The 13,363-nt window shown below is 41.3% G+C and overlaps 1 protein-coding gene across 2 annotated transcripts; it reads left to right on the top strand.

The window, feature by feature from the left end:
- Nucleotides 1–256: 256 nt before the first annotated feature.
- Nucleotides 257–12,166, top strand: LOC310933383 (dual specificity mitogen-activated protein kinase kinase 6-like). Of its 2 annotated transcripts, XM_083896861.1 has the most exons (12): nucleotides 431–560; nucleotides 4,751–4,820; nucleotides 5,290–5,338; nucleotides 5,446–5,559; nucleotides 6,525–6,644; nucleotides 6,732–6,848; nucleotides 7,391–7,442; nucleotides 7,539–7,666; nucleotides 8,293–8,370; nucleotides 9,399–9,538; nucleotides 9,782–9,827; nucleotides 10,111–12,166. In XM_083896861.1, the coding sequence occupies exons 1-12, from the start codon at nucleotides 542–544 to the stop codon at nucleotides 10,186–10,188; spliced, it is 1,011 nt and encodes a 336-aa protein (XP_083752987.1). In that variant the 5' UTR covers nucleotides 431–541; the 3' UTR covers nucleotides 10,189–12,166. The 2 variants fall into 2 exon arrangements, with proteins under 2 accessions (XP_083752986.1, XP_083752987.1); XM_083896860.1 differs by having other exon boundaries at nucleotides 257–560; nucleotides 7,391–7,666.
- Nucleotides 12,167–13,363: the final 1,197 nt, after the last annotated feature.

Here is a 13,363-nt window from a genome sequence, read left to right as displayed (position 1 = left end):
AATAAATCTAAAACTGCAGTAACTGTGCAACATCTTGGCTAATACACTGCAGTCCGTGATGTAAACACTCACTTATGAGTAGTGTATCCAGTTTATACGAGTAAAACCTTCATACATGTTACATCCTGGACCTTTAAGTACACATTTGATCATAGTAAAAGTACTTGAAACCTCTACACTACACATCCCGTCATGCTTAGCGCAAGGCAGGAAGTACGTCATCACGTCGTTGGAACCTTCAGCTGTCAGACTTTGGCCACCCTAAAAAGTACAGGTTTTGTTAGCAAACTAATTCGAAGTGTTAGACCAGCGCTGACTTTATTTAAAGTTGTGCATTCGCCTGCTAATCGATTCTTGGAAGTGTGAGCTGGAGAGCGAAGCGCAAATATTGCACGACGGCGGAACATCGTGTTTTAATCGCTGCTAGTTTTTGCACGACAAGCCAGCGATCCTGAGCGGGTGTAAGGGTAGATGCAGGGAGGGAGTAAAAAAAGGCAAAAGTCTTTGTGCTTCCCTTCCCCCTCATCAAAGCAAAGGGGAAATGTCTCTGTCTAAAGGAGGTAAGTGATACTTCTTTACACCCTTTTTCTTTTTTAAACCGACGTCCATTTTCTGTTAAATATCGAGGTGGAGTTTGCGTGGAAGTAGTTTGGCTAGCGATGTTTGAAAAATGTAACCTTGCCAGGTGGAAAGGCTGCATGTATGAGAGGTGGAAAAACACCCTCGCCAGCACCTTTCCTCCGCTCTCTGTTGCATTGTATTTTATATAATATCATGCGAAGTCTCCGGTCTGCCTTGTGTGTGAATGGGTTAGTCCTCGCAGACTTAGACCGATAGCACCATTAATGTTCATATTGTTAGCTAAAGGCTACAGTCGCGCCGTAAGTGCTGGTTAGCTAAGGTAGTTTTCACGACAATAAAATAAAGAGTTTTGTCGAGCTGTAATTATGAAAAGATTTGTCCGTGAGCTGGAATTTACCGCGCACAGATTAGTTTCCCCCCTCCTCTCTCTCTTTTGGTGAAGTGAAGCATAGTGGGACCACAGGTGTTTGTGTTTTCGGCCTCATGACTCATCGATTGCGGTGGGTGCTTTTGGTTTGACCAGTATCTTGGCGCTATTATGTTAATGTTTTCACGACTACTGGTGCATTTAAAATGGGGGAAAAAATGTTCTACTTCGCCCCGCTTTAAAAAAAAAAATGTAATAGGTGGCGACACCGATGACCAGGGAGCTATCACACACTTGGCTTCCGCCTGTCAATCAGCGAGTGAGGCTGTGCTGTGTAATTACTGTACGCTACTGAATTAAACACACACACACACCTTGGAAAAATCAAGGTCCTTCCTCTGCGTCATACAAACACTCACTGTTCTTGTTAGGGCAAACCTAACTGTTCCTGTTGGGTTTGCCCTAAATGTTCTTAACTGGTAATGCGACCTTTAACCAAACCAGAGCCTCAAATATGAGGTTCTGACTCATTAGGACCCACACTTTTTGTCTTAATAAAGACTTATGGTACTGAAAAAGTCTATAAGAGGTACACTTACTAGCCAATTTATGTGATGCATCCAATAGCATGTATAAGTGGCACCTATTGTGGAGTTTTACTGCTGTAGTCCACTCTGGCTATGCTCCTCCAGCATCAACATGGCATTTTCACCTCATATTTTCGCCTTCTCAGATATTTTTCTGTAATTCTCTGATAGAGTTGTGCATGTAAATCCTTAGTAGATCAGCAGTTTCTGAGAAACTCAAGACTAGCCCATCTGGCACTAACAACCACACCATGGTCAAAGTCACTTAAATCACCTTTCCTCTCTATTCTGATGCTCGATAACCCCTACCCGTCTTGACCGGGTCTAAATACCTAAATGCATTGATTTGCTGCCATGCGATTGGCTGATTAGATATTAGCGTTAGTAGCAGTTGATCGGGTAAGCCTAATATAGTGGTCCGTCTGTAGCCTGGTAGGAGTAACAAAAATGAGTACACACACAAAGAGCATGATGTCAATTTACATTTCGCGTTCACCGCGTGTGCTGCTCCACAATCATACTAGCGTTACCATGGTCGGGAGTACACACTGTTTTAGAGGGCTGTGTAGATTGGCTGAGCGCTGCTCAGGCACTCACAGCCCTGTGGCCTACCATGGCATGTTTTGACTTGCAGCACCAATACCTATTGCAGTGTCTCTTTGTTGACAGTTCACTGGCTGCAAGCAGATACTCCATAGCTGCTACACTGGTTCTGTGCTGATATCATTACACTGTGCACCATAGCAAGTTAGAGGTGTCCCTGTGGAGTTGATTGTTTATTTTTTTGTTTAGTTTTTTTCCTCAAGTTGTCCCTTCTCTGTTCAAGGGTGGAGTGGGCCTAAGTACATTGCAGCACTGTTCATTGTATTGCTGAGCCATGTTTGGAGATTGGGTTCTCCCTAACTACACTGATAGGGCAGCATTTAAAATTATCTGTGCATGAGTCATCAGTGTGTGTATATGAACCCACTCCGAGGCTGGAGCTCTCTGATGGCGACTTGCCGTGCAGCGAGTGACACTTTGATCCCGTGCACAATCCAGAAATTCTTGTTCCCATTACGTATGTATTACTGCACTGTGAGTATTTTCCACTGAACATCTTTGAGTTTCTTAGAACTACAGCATTTCCTGTAAATGTGCAGCAGTTCATCACCAGTACAAAATCAACTGTCTGAGTAAGACTCCTTGGCTATTCGCACATTAGGAAAATGCTGTTTGCTGTGCTGTGTGTGTGTGTGAAGATGTTTCATAATGTGTTTTTCCCTGTACTGCTTCCCTATATTTGACTGCATCGATGGCTGAGTGTATTGCACTGTTATGTGCTATCAGGGTTAATTTGAGGAGCAGGCAGATCTTGCAGCACAAAGCTGCAGTGAAGCCGGCTTTGGTTGGCCCAAATAGGGACAGTGATCTCCAAGCAGGCCAAGTGAAGTGACATCATATTTCCCCAAAGGGTCCTGACAGTTGTTGTGTTTGCAGCGGATGTGTCCAGTCCTACTGGCCATGAGTCATATCCCACCCCACAGCCGTGGCTACAGGGTCACAGCACACACCACACAGTGGACTGCTTCCTGAGAGGGGTATTATAGTATTTCAAAGTCCATTAATACTTCACAGTGAATACTTCTAGCAATAACTCAGAGTTAAATATGCCATGCAGTCTGCAGCTTTTCTGCAGCAGGAAAGGATTGTTAAACACGTCTTTCAGCTTGAATAAAACACATGATGTTAGATGCTTGGCATGTGAGATGCCTTTGAACTGCACCACAGTGTTTGTGTCCTACTCGTGCTTCATTGCATGAACAGAACGCCGTCTTATATGCTGGGTCCCGGGAAGGCTGTTAGTGCTCGTACTTTATCCTATGCAGAGGAAATGCAAAATCTATTTTTGACTCGGCATGTGTGAGTAAATCACACTCCAATCTCTCCCTACCACATTAAACTATCATAGGCTGTCCAGACACTGCCGGCCTATTTTAGGGCTGCAGCACAAAATGGACCTGTCTGACATTTCAGTGGTCAGCCATAGAATCTAAACTCTCGGTAAAACTTCACTTCCCTTTCAGCTTAATCTAGCAAAGCAGGGGTTTACCCAATTATACTTCCTTCAGACTAGAGTGATGTGACTCACCCATTGGTAAATACAACGCCACAGAAATAGTTCCAGTTGGTTTTCTAAAGAGTTGTTATGCATATGTTCTGCATTGAAGGTCCCTTGCTTGTACACTTAAACTAGGGTAGAATATGTATTGCTTTGCACCCTGACTGTGTTTGCAGCAAGAACAGGAAACAACCAGCCAGGTCTGTACTTTTTTCATCATACCCCAGTGGGGGAAAATCTGGCCAAATTCTGGATAAAGGTCAAGAAAAACATTCTGTTTTTCCCATTGACCTTGCAACATGAACAAACATGTTGAACACAAGTGTCCCACGTCAAGAGGAGTTGAGTTGTTTTTCCCTGTGTTGTTGCTCGTAAGCCCGGTAGCTGTGTCATTCTGGCAGAGAGTTGAAGCCCCTTGTGGGAAGTCCCAAACACTGCTGGTAAATGGTGTTTATGAATGGACTGCTGTCACTGATTAAACACAGAAGGGTTCTAGACCGGCACGGTTTACAGCACTGTACGCAAGATATGTAGAAAATGTAAGGCATCATGAACTGAGACAAAACAGTAAAAAGTTATTGATAAATTATTTATAAGCAGTGATTGTTAACCATTGAAACAAAATCATGACAGGAAGAAGGCACCCCCCCCCACCACCACCACCACCACCACCACTATTTGAGTCATCATACCAATGTCTATTAGTCACTGAGTTCACCTTCTCTCCGTTGCAGGGCCTTAGCTTTTAGTACACCTAATCTCCAGTTAGATAACAGATCATTTGCTTTGGTTTGTGTCGGTGGAAACTGCAAATTCATTACAACCTTGCTAGCACTCCTCCCTACCTGTCCAGAGTGGAACAAAATCATCTATCAGGGATATGTTACATTTATTTGGCAGATAGTCAGAATTTAGCATTTATTACAAGCCTCTTGTTTAAGATTCAGTGTCATATTGCAAATTGGCTCATAAAAGATGTCAAATCCTTTTTGCCATTGTCCCACAAAACAGTGCTAAATGTGCTTCCTTTTTTGGTATTGATATATTCGATAAGATCACCTTTATTAATTGGAGCTGAGATTATATTGTTTCCCCTTATTTATTGTCTTACAGGGAAGAAGAAGAACCCTGGGCTGAAGCTGGCCAAAGAAGTGTTTGTGGCGCCCCCAGCAGAAGCAGCAGCGTAAGTCTCCTTTTTAGAATGGGGCGGTGACGGCAGCCATGTTAAACAAAGGTTGCAATATTAGATACCCACTTTTACCCAATAATGTAAATGTATATTACTATGCAGATAATTCATAGCGCTTCTGGAGACACATTTAAATGAGACTTAAAGTAAGCATATTTTTAAGTATTTGATTCCCCCCCCCTCTGGGAATGCAGCACAGTCTCTGCCCTCCATGTAGAGCTCTGCTGCCTAGTTCACTATGAGCTGCAGAGTTGCATCACGTGACTTTCATTATTTATTGTGTACCTTTGACATTAGCCAGTATTTGCCTCAAACCAGTGCAATGAATTATTTGGTAAACATGCATTTTTTTCTTAGCTTATACAGACGATAGTACCATTACTGAGTATTGTATGAGAACTGACTGCTGCTGTTGTCACACACATTTTAATTGTTGCAATGTCTCTGCTTCCTCTCCTTGCAGGCCCCCTCGAGATCTTGACTCTAAAGCTTGCGTCACAATTGGAGATAAGGTAAAGCTGGATCGTTGTTCCTCTGGGATACGTTGTTCTATTTTTATTTATTTTAGTTAAGATGAGCTGAGTGCATACGCTGCTGAATGTCTGCCTTGTCTGTGCAGAATTTTGTGGTGAAGGCAGATGACCTGGAGCAGATTGCAGAGCTGGGGAGGGGAGCGTACGGCGTTGTGGACAAGATGAGACATGTGCCCAGTGGTGTTATCATGGCTGTCAAGGTAGGGTGGGAGGCTGCTACTCAGGTTACCTGATTTGGCATCTGTGTACACGCACCATGCTTTTAAAATAGAAGCAGTTACTCATACACGTATTCAGAGCATGAGATCATTATGGATGGGGAAAAAATAAATAAATGCATGTATCATTCTATCAATACACACATGCCAAGTATTGATATTTTATTAAAGGATTTGCAAATGAGAATTCTGTTTTGCACAAGTTTATTTTGTTGCATTGTTCAAGCAGTACAACAATCCAGATATTTTTGGGTGGAATAATTACATTGGACTAAACTGTAATGATGTTATGTAAAGTTTTTCAGCTGCAGCATTTGACATGTTTTCTTGACTGTAGGTCAGTCCGTCTTCTTTTGCAGCAATAAAAGTTACTTTTGCGAGATGAACAGATTGAGAACCTGATCTTATTAGATAAAACAGATGTTGACAAACCTTTCTTTTGAATGTAATTTGCAAATGAAAAGGTAAATAAACTGCAATTAGGCCTCTGCAATGATTAAACAACAGTATTATAATTATATTAGCATTGCAGCTTTAACGTGATTTACTTCAATATCAAGGTAACAACATTTAGCAGTGCTTATCAATATCGTATTCATTATGAAAACATGCTGTGGTGGACATAATGCGATTGCTATGAATGTTTTCTGTCTATCAAGAGGTTTGAAACCACAATTGACAATGAGCAGAACTTAGTCTTGAATTATGACATTTTACTATAATAATTATCAATACTGACTGATTAAAGTGTTAATATATGTCACATTAGTTTAATATAGCAACAACATAAGTACTCCTACAGCTCACCTAAAAAACGTCAGATCTGAGACATGTTTTATTATTTCTTATGGTGGTAAATTTAATTCAGACTCTGTGCATCATTTAACCTCGGTAACATCCACCCTTCAATGAAACTGACCGTCCACCTGTGATGTTTGTGTCCCCAGAGGATTCGTGCCACCGTCAATAGCCTGGAGCAGAAGAGGCTTCTGATGGATCTGGACATTTCTATGCGGACCGTGGACTGCTTCTTCACTGTGACCTTCTACGGCGCCCTCTTTAGAGAGGTAAAGCCAATGTTTAAATCTTCAAAACCCTTGTGGTTGCTGTGACCACCTGTCAATCATCACTATGTTTCTTCATCTCCATTTCAGGGGGATGTTTGGATCTGTATGGAGCTGATGGACACATCTCTGGATAAGTTCTATAAGAATGTTATTGAAAAAGGCATAACCATCCCCGAGGACATCTTGGGAAAGATCACAGTAGCGGTACGTCCTGTCCCATATTTAACCACTTGTGTCATTGGGAGTGAGATGAGAAAGGCGGTTTGTGTTTTTCGGGGGTAAACATGGTAGTTGTTCCTTAGCGAACAACAACAGCCACGGGCTCCGAGTTTCTGAAGTCTGGTCGTCATAGTGAGGTTGCCAGGCAACCAGTAATATAGTGTGGATGAAGTGCTGGGTGCATCGATTAACTTCAATGGTCACATCACGTAACCTACTAAAACCACAACGATCAAACATTTCTGTTTTAAGCAATGAGATAAATAGATTTATAATAGAATTATTTCTTGACATTTTCCCTCAGTTAAAAAAACCACATATGATTTGTCTTAGTTCCCTTTTTTTTTTTTTTTTTTTTTCAAATAACACTGTATTTGCTGAATGTTGGTTATGCCTCATGTTTGTTGTTAAATGGAAATAGGACTGTAGGGAAACTGTATCTTCTAAACTATATCTTCAGTTTATGAGGTTGTATTTCTGCAGACTTCAGGCTTTTCTGTAATTGTATTTTTTTCTTGATTCCACAGATTGTCAAGGCATTAGAGCATTTGCACAGTAACCTGTCAGTGATACACAGAGGTAAACGGTGTTTTCCATTCCTCCCACTGATGTATCTCTCAATTATTCGTTTTCTGGCATCTCTTTCATCGTTCTCCCAACGATGTCTCTTTCCAGATGTGAAGCCCTCCAATGTTCTGATCAACACCCTGGGCCAAGTGAAAATGTGCGACTTTGGTATCAGCGGCCACCTGGTGGATTCTGTGGCCAAAACGATGGATGCAGGCTGCAAACCCTACATGGCGGTAAGACGGGATAGAACAAGATCAGGGAGGAGATTACTGGTCATGGCTCGCTGAGGTTTAAGGAAAATTGTTTTTTTGTTTTTTTTCTGAAATGTATCAAAGGTTTGGAACAATCAGAGAGGTTTGGCCAACATCCGTTTCTGAGATCTTTGAAACGCTCATGTGCAGAAGTGAAGCCAAAAATGCACACACCTGGAGCTGTTTAACTGTTTTGAAATTTAGATCCCAAACTGAAACCAATCCAGCTTCTGCTGTAATGATGGCCGAGTTCCATTTAGCCTCCTCGGTTGCAGCGTGCATGCTGGCTCACTGTAACACTGCCGTGACTGCAATGACCTGAACAGATCCATCATTAAGGTTATCAGTAACACCTGTGCTTTTCCTGCTAAAACATGTCAAAATGTCTGCTGTGCAAAAGGCCCTTTTTAATCAGAGAACAGTTCACGCTAACATTCACACCTGCCGGCAGTTTGAAGCCTCCATTTAACCGAATCCCCATCTGCTTGGCTGGGTGTGGAGGTATCTGGAGAAAACCTGTGTTGAACCAGCATTTGAAAATCATTACTATTATTGTTGATCATATCAAAAGTTGGTATTCATCAATTTGCTCGTCATTTCCATTACAGCCTGAGCGGATCAACCCTGACCTCAACCAGAAAGGCTACAGTGTCAAGTCAGACATATGGAGTCTTGGTATCACAATGGTGAGTCGTGCTACTTTAGGTGAAATATAAAAAGCTTCCCCTTCTTTCACAGGTATCTTAGAATGCTACATAGGTCAGCAGTCAGAAACATATGCCATGTCATGCTGTCATCAGTTAATGTAAAATGACAAAAAAAAATGATGGTTTTACAGTGATTTTGAATACTCTGGGCAGAATCTAATGTGTCTTATTTATTGAGTTTGAACTTTAGCAAATGTCCTACACTAGTCCAGGTGGTTCCTTAAACCCATGTCTAAACGTACACTTTTCTGAACTGTTGACACTGTTGTCAGACCTGCTATTAAAACCTGTCCAGTTATCGGATCGCAAGTGGACAAGGTCTAAAAGCACCCAAAGCATCCTGAATGCATCTTAAGATTACAAAAACCACATTTGGCCTCCACGGCTGACGTCCTCTGACCTCTCACGGCCCGTACAACGATTTAAACATAAGTATAGACGGACTTGTTAAGAATGCATATGACATCAGCATATTTGCATATAAGCTGGTGAAGTTGGGCCCAATCGCATGTGGTCAGAGGACAATACAGTGTTCAACGTGAATTCATAATTCTGCTGCAGCATTTAAAAGCTGTTGTGAATTAAAAAAAAACAAGACATTATCACTGTAACATTATTAAAAGCATAACCTGTTGACCTTTTTCAGTTTTTTACTGACATGTGCTTGAGGTACAGATTGATTCATGACCTTGCAGTACCATCACTCAAGCAATGTGTGTCGCTCTGCATATTAGAGACTATGCAACTTTTAACAGTTTTGTCTTCAGATACATTTAATGTGGCTGAAAGAGAATCAATCATGTGATCATTGATCTTGTATATAGAACACCAAATGTATTATGTGTTTTGTATGATGTTTTCTCTGTAATGTTGTTGTTGCTGATATTATATGAATAGTATGTGTTTTATTGTCTGACGCAAATGAGCTATTGAGCTAACTGGTATAGACCCAGTTCTGTACATGGTCCCTGTCAACTAAACTAATTCTGCTTCTTCCCGTCTTCTAGATTGAGCTGGCCATTTTGAAATTCCCCTACGACTCATGGGGCACTCCGTTCCAGCAGCTCAAACAAGTGGTGGACGAGCCGTCTCCACAACTGCCCGCCGACCGTTTCTCTCCAGACTTTGTAGATTTCATCTCTCAATGGTGAGAAAGCCTCAGTGGCTGTTTAAAAAAAGGTATTGCTGACGCCCAGTAGGGGTCAGCGTTGACTCTGTTTTTTTTTTTTACTGAAAGAGGTGACATAAATGCAATACATGTGTATGTGTCCCAACTTGACTTTACATGTGGTCAGGTATGTATTTGTATATTTTTAGACATGGTTTTCAAGTGAGTTGAAATGTGTGTATTTCTACTCTTCATTAATCTCTTGTTTTTTTTTTTTTACAGCTTAAGAAAGAAGCCAAGTGAGAGACCAGCTTATACAGAACTAATGGTCAGTGTTTTGTTTCCTTCACCTTAAAACACCAGCGATAATATTTGTGATACAAATCTGTAATTCCAACTTCATTCAATGTCCTAACTATTGTTCACTGTGCTGCAGTTCCTGCTTTTATCCACAAGAGGCCATGCTTTCCTGATTAACCCTCTAATGCTATGGTTTCTGTATCTATTTAAACAACTAGGGTGTTGTCTAAATATTGAAATGTTATCAGATAATCTGCACGTGTTTGTCTTCCAAGGGAATACTCGCTAACTCTACCTTTTCCTCTTTGCAGAAACATGAATTTTTGACCCTGCATGACTCCAAAGACACAGACGTGGCCAGTTTTGTCAAGGTCATCCTGGATGACTGATGGGCTCCCCCCGGGCTCCACCCCGTCAGGGTAGGCGGGACTTCTCGACAGACGAATCCGATGGCCTACCTTTTTTTATTTTAAAACTCACTGGAATGTCAGACTCTCGTGCACCATCACACAACGTGGGTGGGGGAGGTGGGGAGGGAGGGAGACCCAAAGACTGACAGCAGCACTGGAGTGGGAAAGTGATGGTAATCTATGAACTTGTACGGTCAACTGGAGAGGTTTAATTCACTCCTCCAAGCTTCCTGTGTGCGCAGTTATCCAACATGACAAATAATGAACTGAACATGATTTGTTGTTTTTGCCTGTTGTTCTTTTGTTTTTGACCCCCACTGCCCTTCTTACCCCTTTTCTTCAGAATGGACAGAGCCAACCATTGTTTTTTTCTTTTTTCGTTTTGTGGCTCACATTATATGAATAATTAGAATTTCATTTGCAAAAAAAAAAACCCAACAGTTAATGTGTATGTCGTTGCATATTGAAAGCTATATTTGCAAATTGCGTTTGTAATGTTTTCTCATTATACAGAGTTTTGATGCTGTATATCATCAGGCCTTGTTTGTCAGATGGAATCAGGTGTATATTTTTGACCTGGGTCAGCCCGGAGGTGATTGGTCATCGCAGAAGCTGTAGTTGCCCTTAGCAGGGTCTTTGAGAGGATCTATGGCTAAGACAAACATAAAGAAATATCTTAAGTCACATTCTGGGCAAGAGGAGTTGCGAATCATTCCTAGATCGATTGGTGGTCTGAGGCATTTGATCAGTGATGTTAGCCCTTACCCTCCATGTTTCGTGACTCTTCAGTACTCGACTTCTTTCTTGGCTGTTAAAGAGTGGGCTCCAGGGTCACCATTGTTACTACCTGGAGGTATCCGGGGGCTGCCTTTATCAAGCTCACAGCTTTACCCTCTTTTGTGTCCCATTTTTGCAAATCATTGTCATGAATTACTGCATAAATTGTGTTTTGTTTTTTTTTTTTCTTGTTCTGTTTTGCTTTAATTTTATTTTGGCAGCATTCAAGCGTATTAACCGATTTGCCTACTGCTTCAATTCTGGATTTAGCGTAGACTTTTTGCATACAGTATGAGGCTCTTATGATGTTTTTGTTTTTGTTTTCCAAATACCTTCTTATGCCTTACACAAACAGTATGGTAGGGAAATAATTTATGTGTTGAAGATGTAAATACTATCTCCTTTTTTAATGTAACACGGCACTGTCCTTATCTGGCAGTGTAGACGAATGGTAGAATGGTTGGTATTAGTTTTAATGCAGTGTGACGCACAGATTCAAACACTTGTACTCGGAGGGCCAGCTGACTCTCACACCCCTGTTGTGGACTGATGCGTCGTTAGGCTCGACAGGTTTTCTTCTGTGCTCATGAGGAGACGCCCTCTCCTCAGCTGCCTCCTCGAGTGCTGCAGCGAGAGCCTCTCTTCAGTTCAACAGGGGGCCAGTCATTATCTCTTCTGTCAGACCATGCTATGCAGAGCCCATTGGACTCGTAAAACAAAACGCCCTTGCCATGCGGCAGTTTCCCCCCCACTCCAAGTGTTCAGAGACTGTGATGGTGATGGTGGTGACGATAGTGATAATTGCCATGCCTCTGCTCATGGCTAGCACTCATTGCCTCTCTGGTTTACACTGTAGTGCGACCTTTATCAAAAGTCAGTGAGTTAGGAGTATTTATGATTGTGAATAATAAGGGAAAGCTAGCAACACCACAAAGAAGCTGCTGTTTTTTTTTCTTTATTCTTTTTTTTTTCTTTTTTGTTTATCGCTTCTTTTTGTTGTTAGTTGGCCTTCTTCGGATTGGCCGCTCCCTTTGGTGTGTAAAACCTGAGCTTTTACGCTTGATCACAATGAGAATGGAACACTTGCTCTACCTCTTACTCCTTCACTCTATTTGCCACCTTTTTATCGGGTGGGACTGACAAACTTGAACTATGGAAAGACACAAAAATAAAGGCTATATTGTTCAGTGCATGTGTATATAGCATTTGTGTGGTGGCTGCTACAGATTAACAGTCGAGTAGTTTTTGTGGGTAATCAAAGAAGATGCAGTAATGTTTGTGAAAGTCTCTCACTGTCGAGTCCTTATCACTAAAACCCCAACAACCACTTTACATAACCCACAAATATTCTGCGGATAATCTTCTTCTTTCAGCTTCTCCATTTCGGGGTCGCCACAGCTGGTTATCTGCCTCCATCTTGGCATAACCCTCGTGTCCTCTTCTGTTACACCAACTGTCCTCCTCCACAACATCCATCTCAACCTTCGCTCTCTTTTTTTATTTTTTATTTTTTTCTCCAAATTGTTTAACCGGAGCTTTGTGGATAACCCATACAGCTCATTAATTGACACACAAGTTGACATTATCATTCATAACCATGCACAGGTTTGCTGTAACCCTGCGTATGATTCCAGCAGTGCCCATTGTTGCAAATGCAGGTTTATATATTACAAATATTTTGGCTTAACCTGGTTTTGCTGCAGTGACGTGTCATTATAGTGCTGCGAGTGTGAGCAAGCACACATTCTAACTAAAATATTGGATTATTTTGAATTTCATATTTGCTGTAATTTTTTTTAACCAAATGTGTAATTGTTGCCACTGGGATCATTTTCTAGTTTTAAAATAGTGTCTCAGCAGTTTGGATCCACAACTGGCGATGGTCTTCAATCACGTGTACTATTCAGAGTTCACTGTAATAAGTTTTTTTTTTTTTTTTTTTTTTTTAAAGTCTTAGGAACTCGTTTCACTCTTCGAGTTTAAGGATTTACTGATTTTGCGCGTTCATGGTTTTTGTTGACGGAATGGTTTCTCTTTACGTGTATCTAAAAAAAAAAAATGAATTGACAAGTTGATTTTTATTCAGATTCAGGGGACGTTACTGATCCCAGAAGACCTATTAGTTCCTGTAAATGCACACTGAAAAGGAGATGGGAGATACTGAAACTGGTTGTACCAGTTAATTGAAAAAAAGTCTCAAGTTCTCATCTTGCTGCACATTGCAATAAGACAATGTTTTCCATCCTCTCGCATGTGATACTGTAAAGACAGCATAATGTAATGAAAGACTAGGTGCAGAGGCCAGGTCGTGTTTCCATCTCTTGTCTCAATTAGACTCGCATGGTAACTTAAACTCTCTCGCCGAGAAAGTAGAGCC

Source organism: Microchirus variegatus (genome assembly GCF_963457635.1).
Source record: "Microchirus variegatus genome assembly, chromosome: 10".
Taxonomy (NCBI): domain Eukaryota; kingdom Metazoa; phylum Chordata; class Actinopteri; order Pleuronectiformes; family Soleidae; genus Microchirus; species Microchirus variegatus.
The sequence above is the reverse complement of the archived record's forward strand: the minus strand, read 5'-3'. Positions and strand labels throughout refer to the sequence as shown.

Bases quoted from the DNA above. Each gene is read 5' to 3' on its own strand.
- LOC310933383 (XM_083896860.1), top strand. The intron at 8,371-9,398 runs GTGAGTCGTGCT...CCCGTCTTCTAG, and splicing joins GGAGTCTTGGTATCACAATG to ATTGAGCTGGCCATTTTGAA. The intron at 9,539-9,781 runs GTGAGAAAGCCT...TTTTTTTTACAG, and splicing joins GTAGATTTCATCTCTCAATG to CTTAAGAAAGAAGCCAAGTG.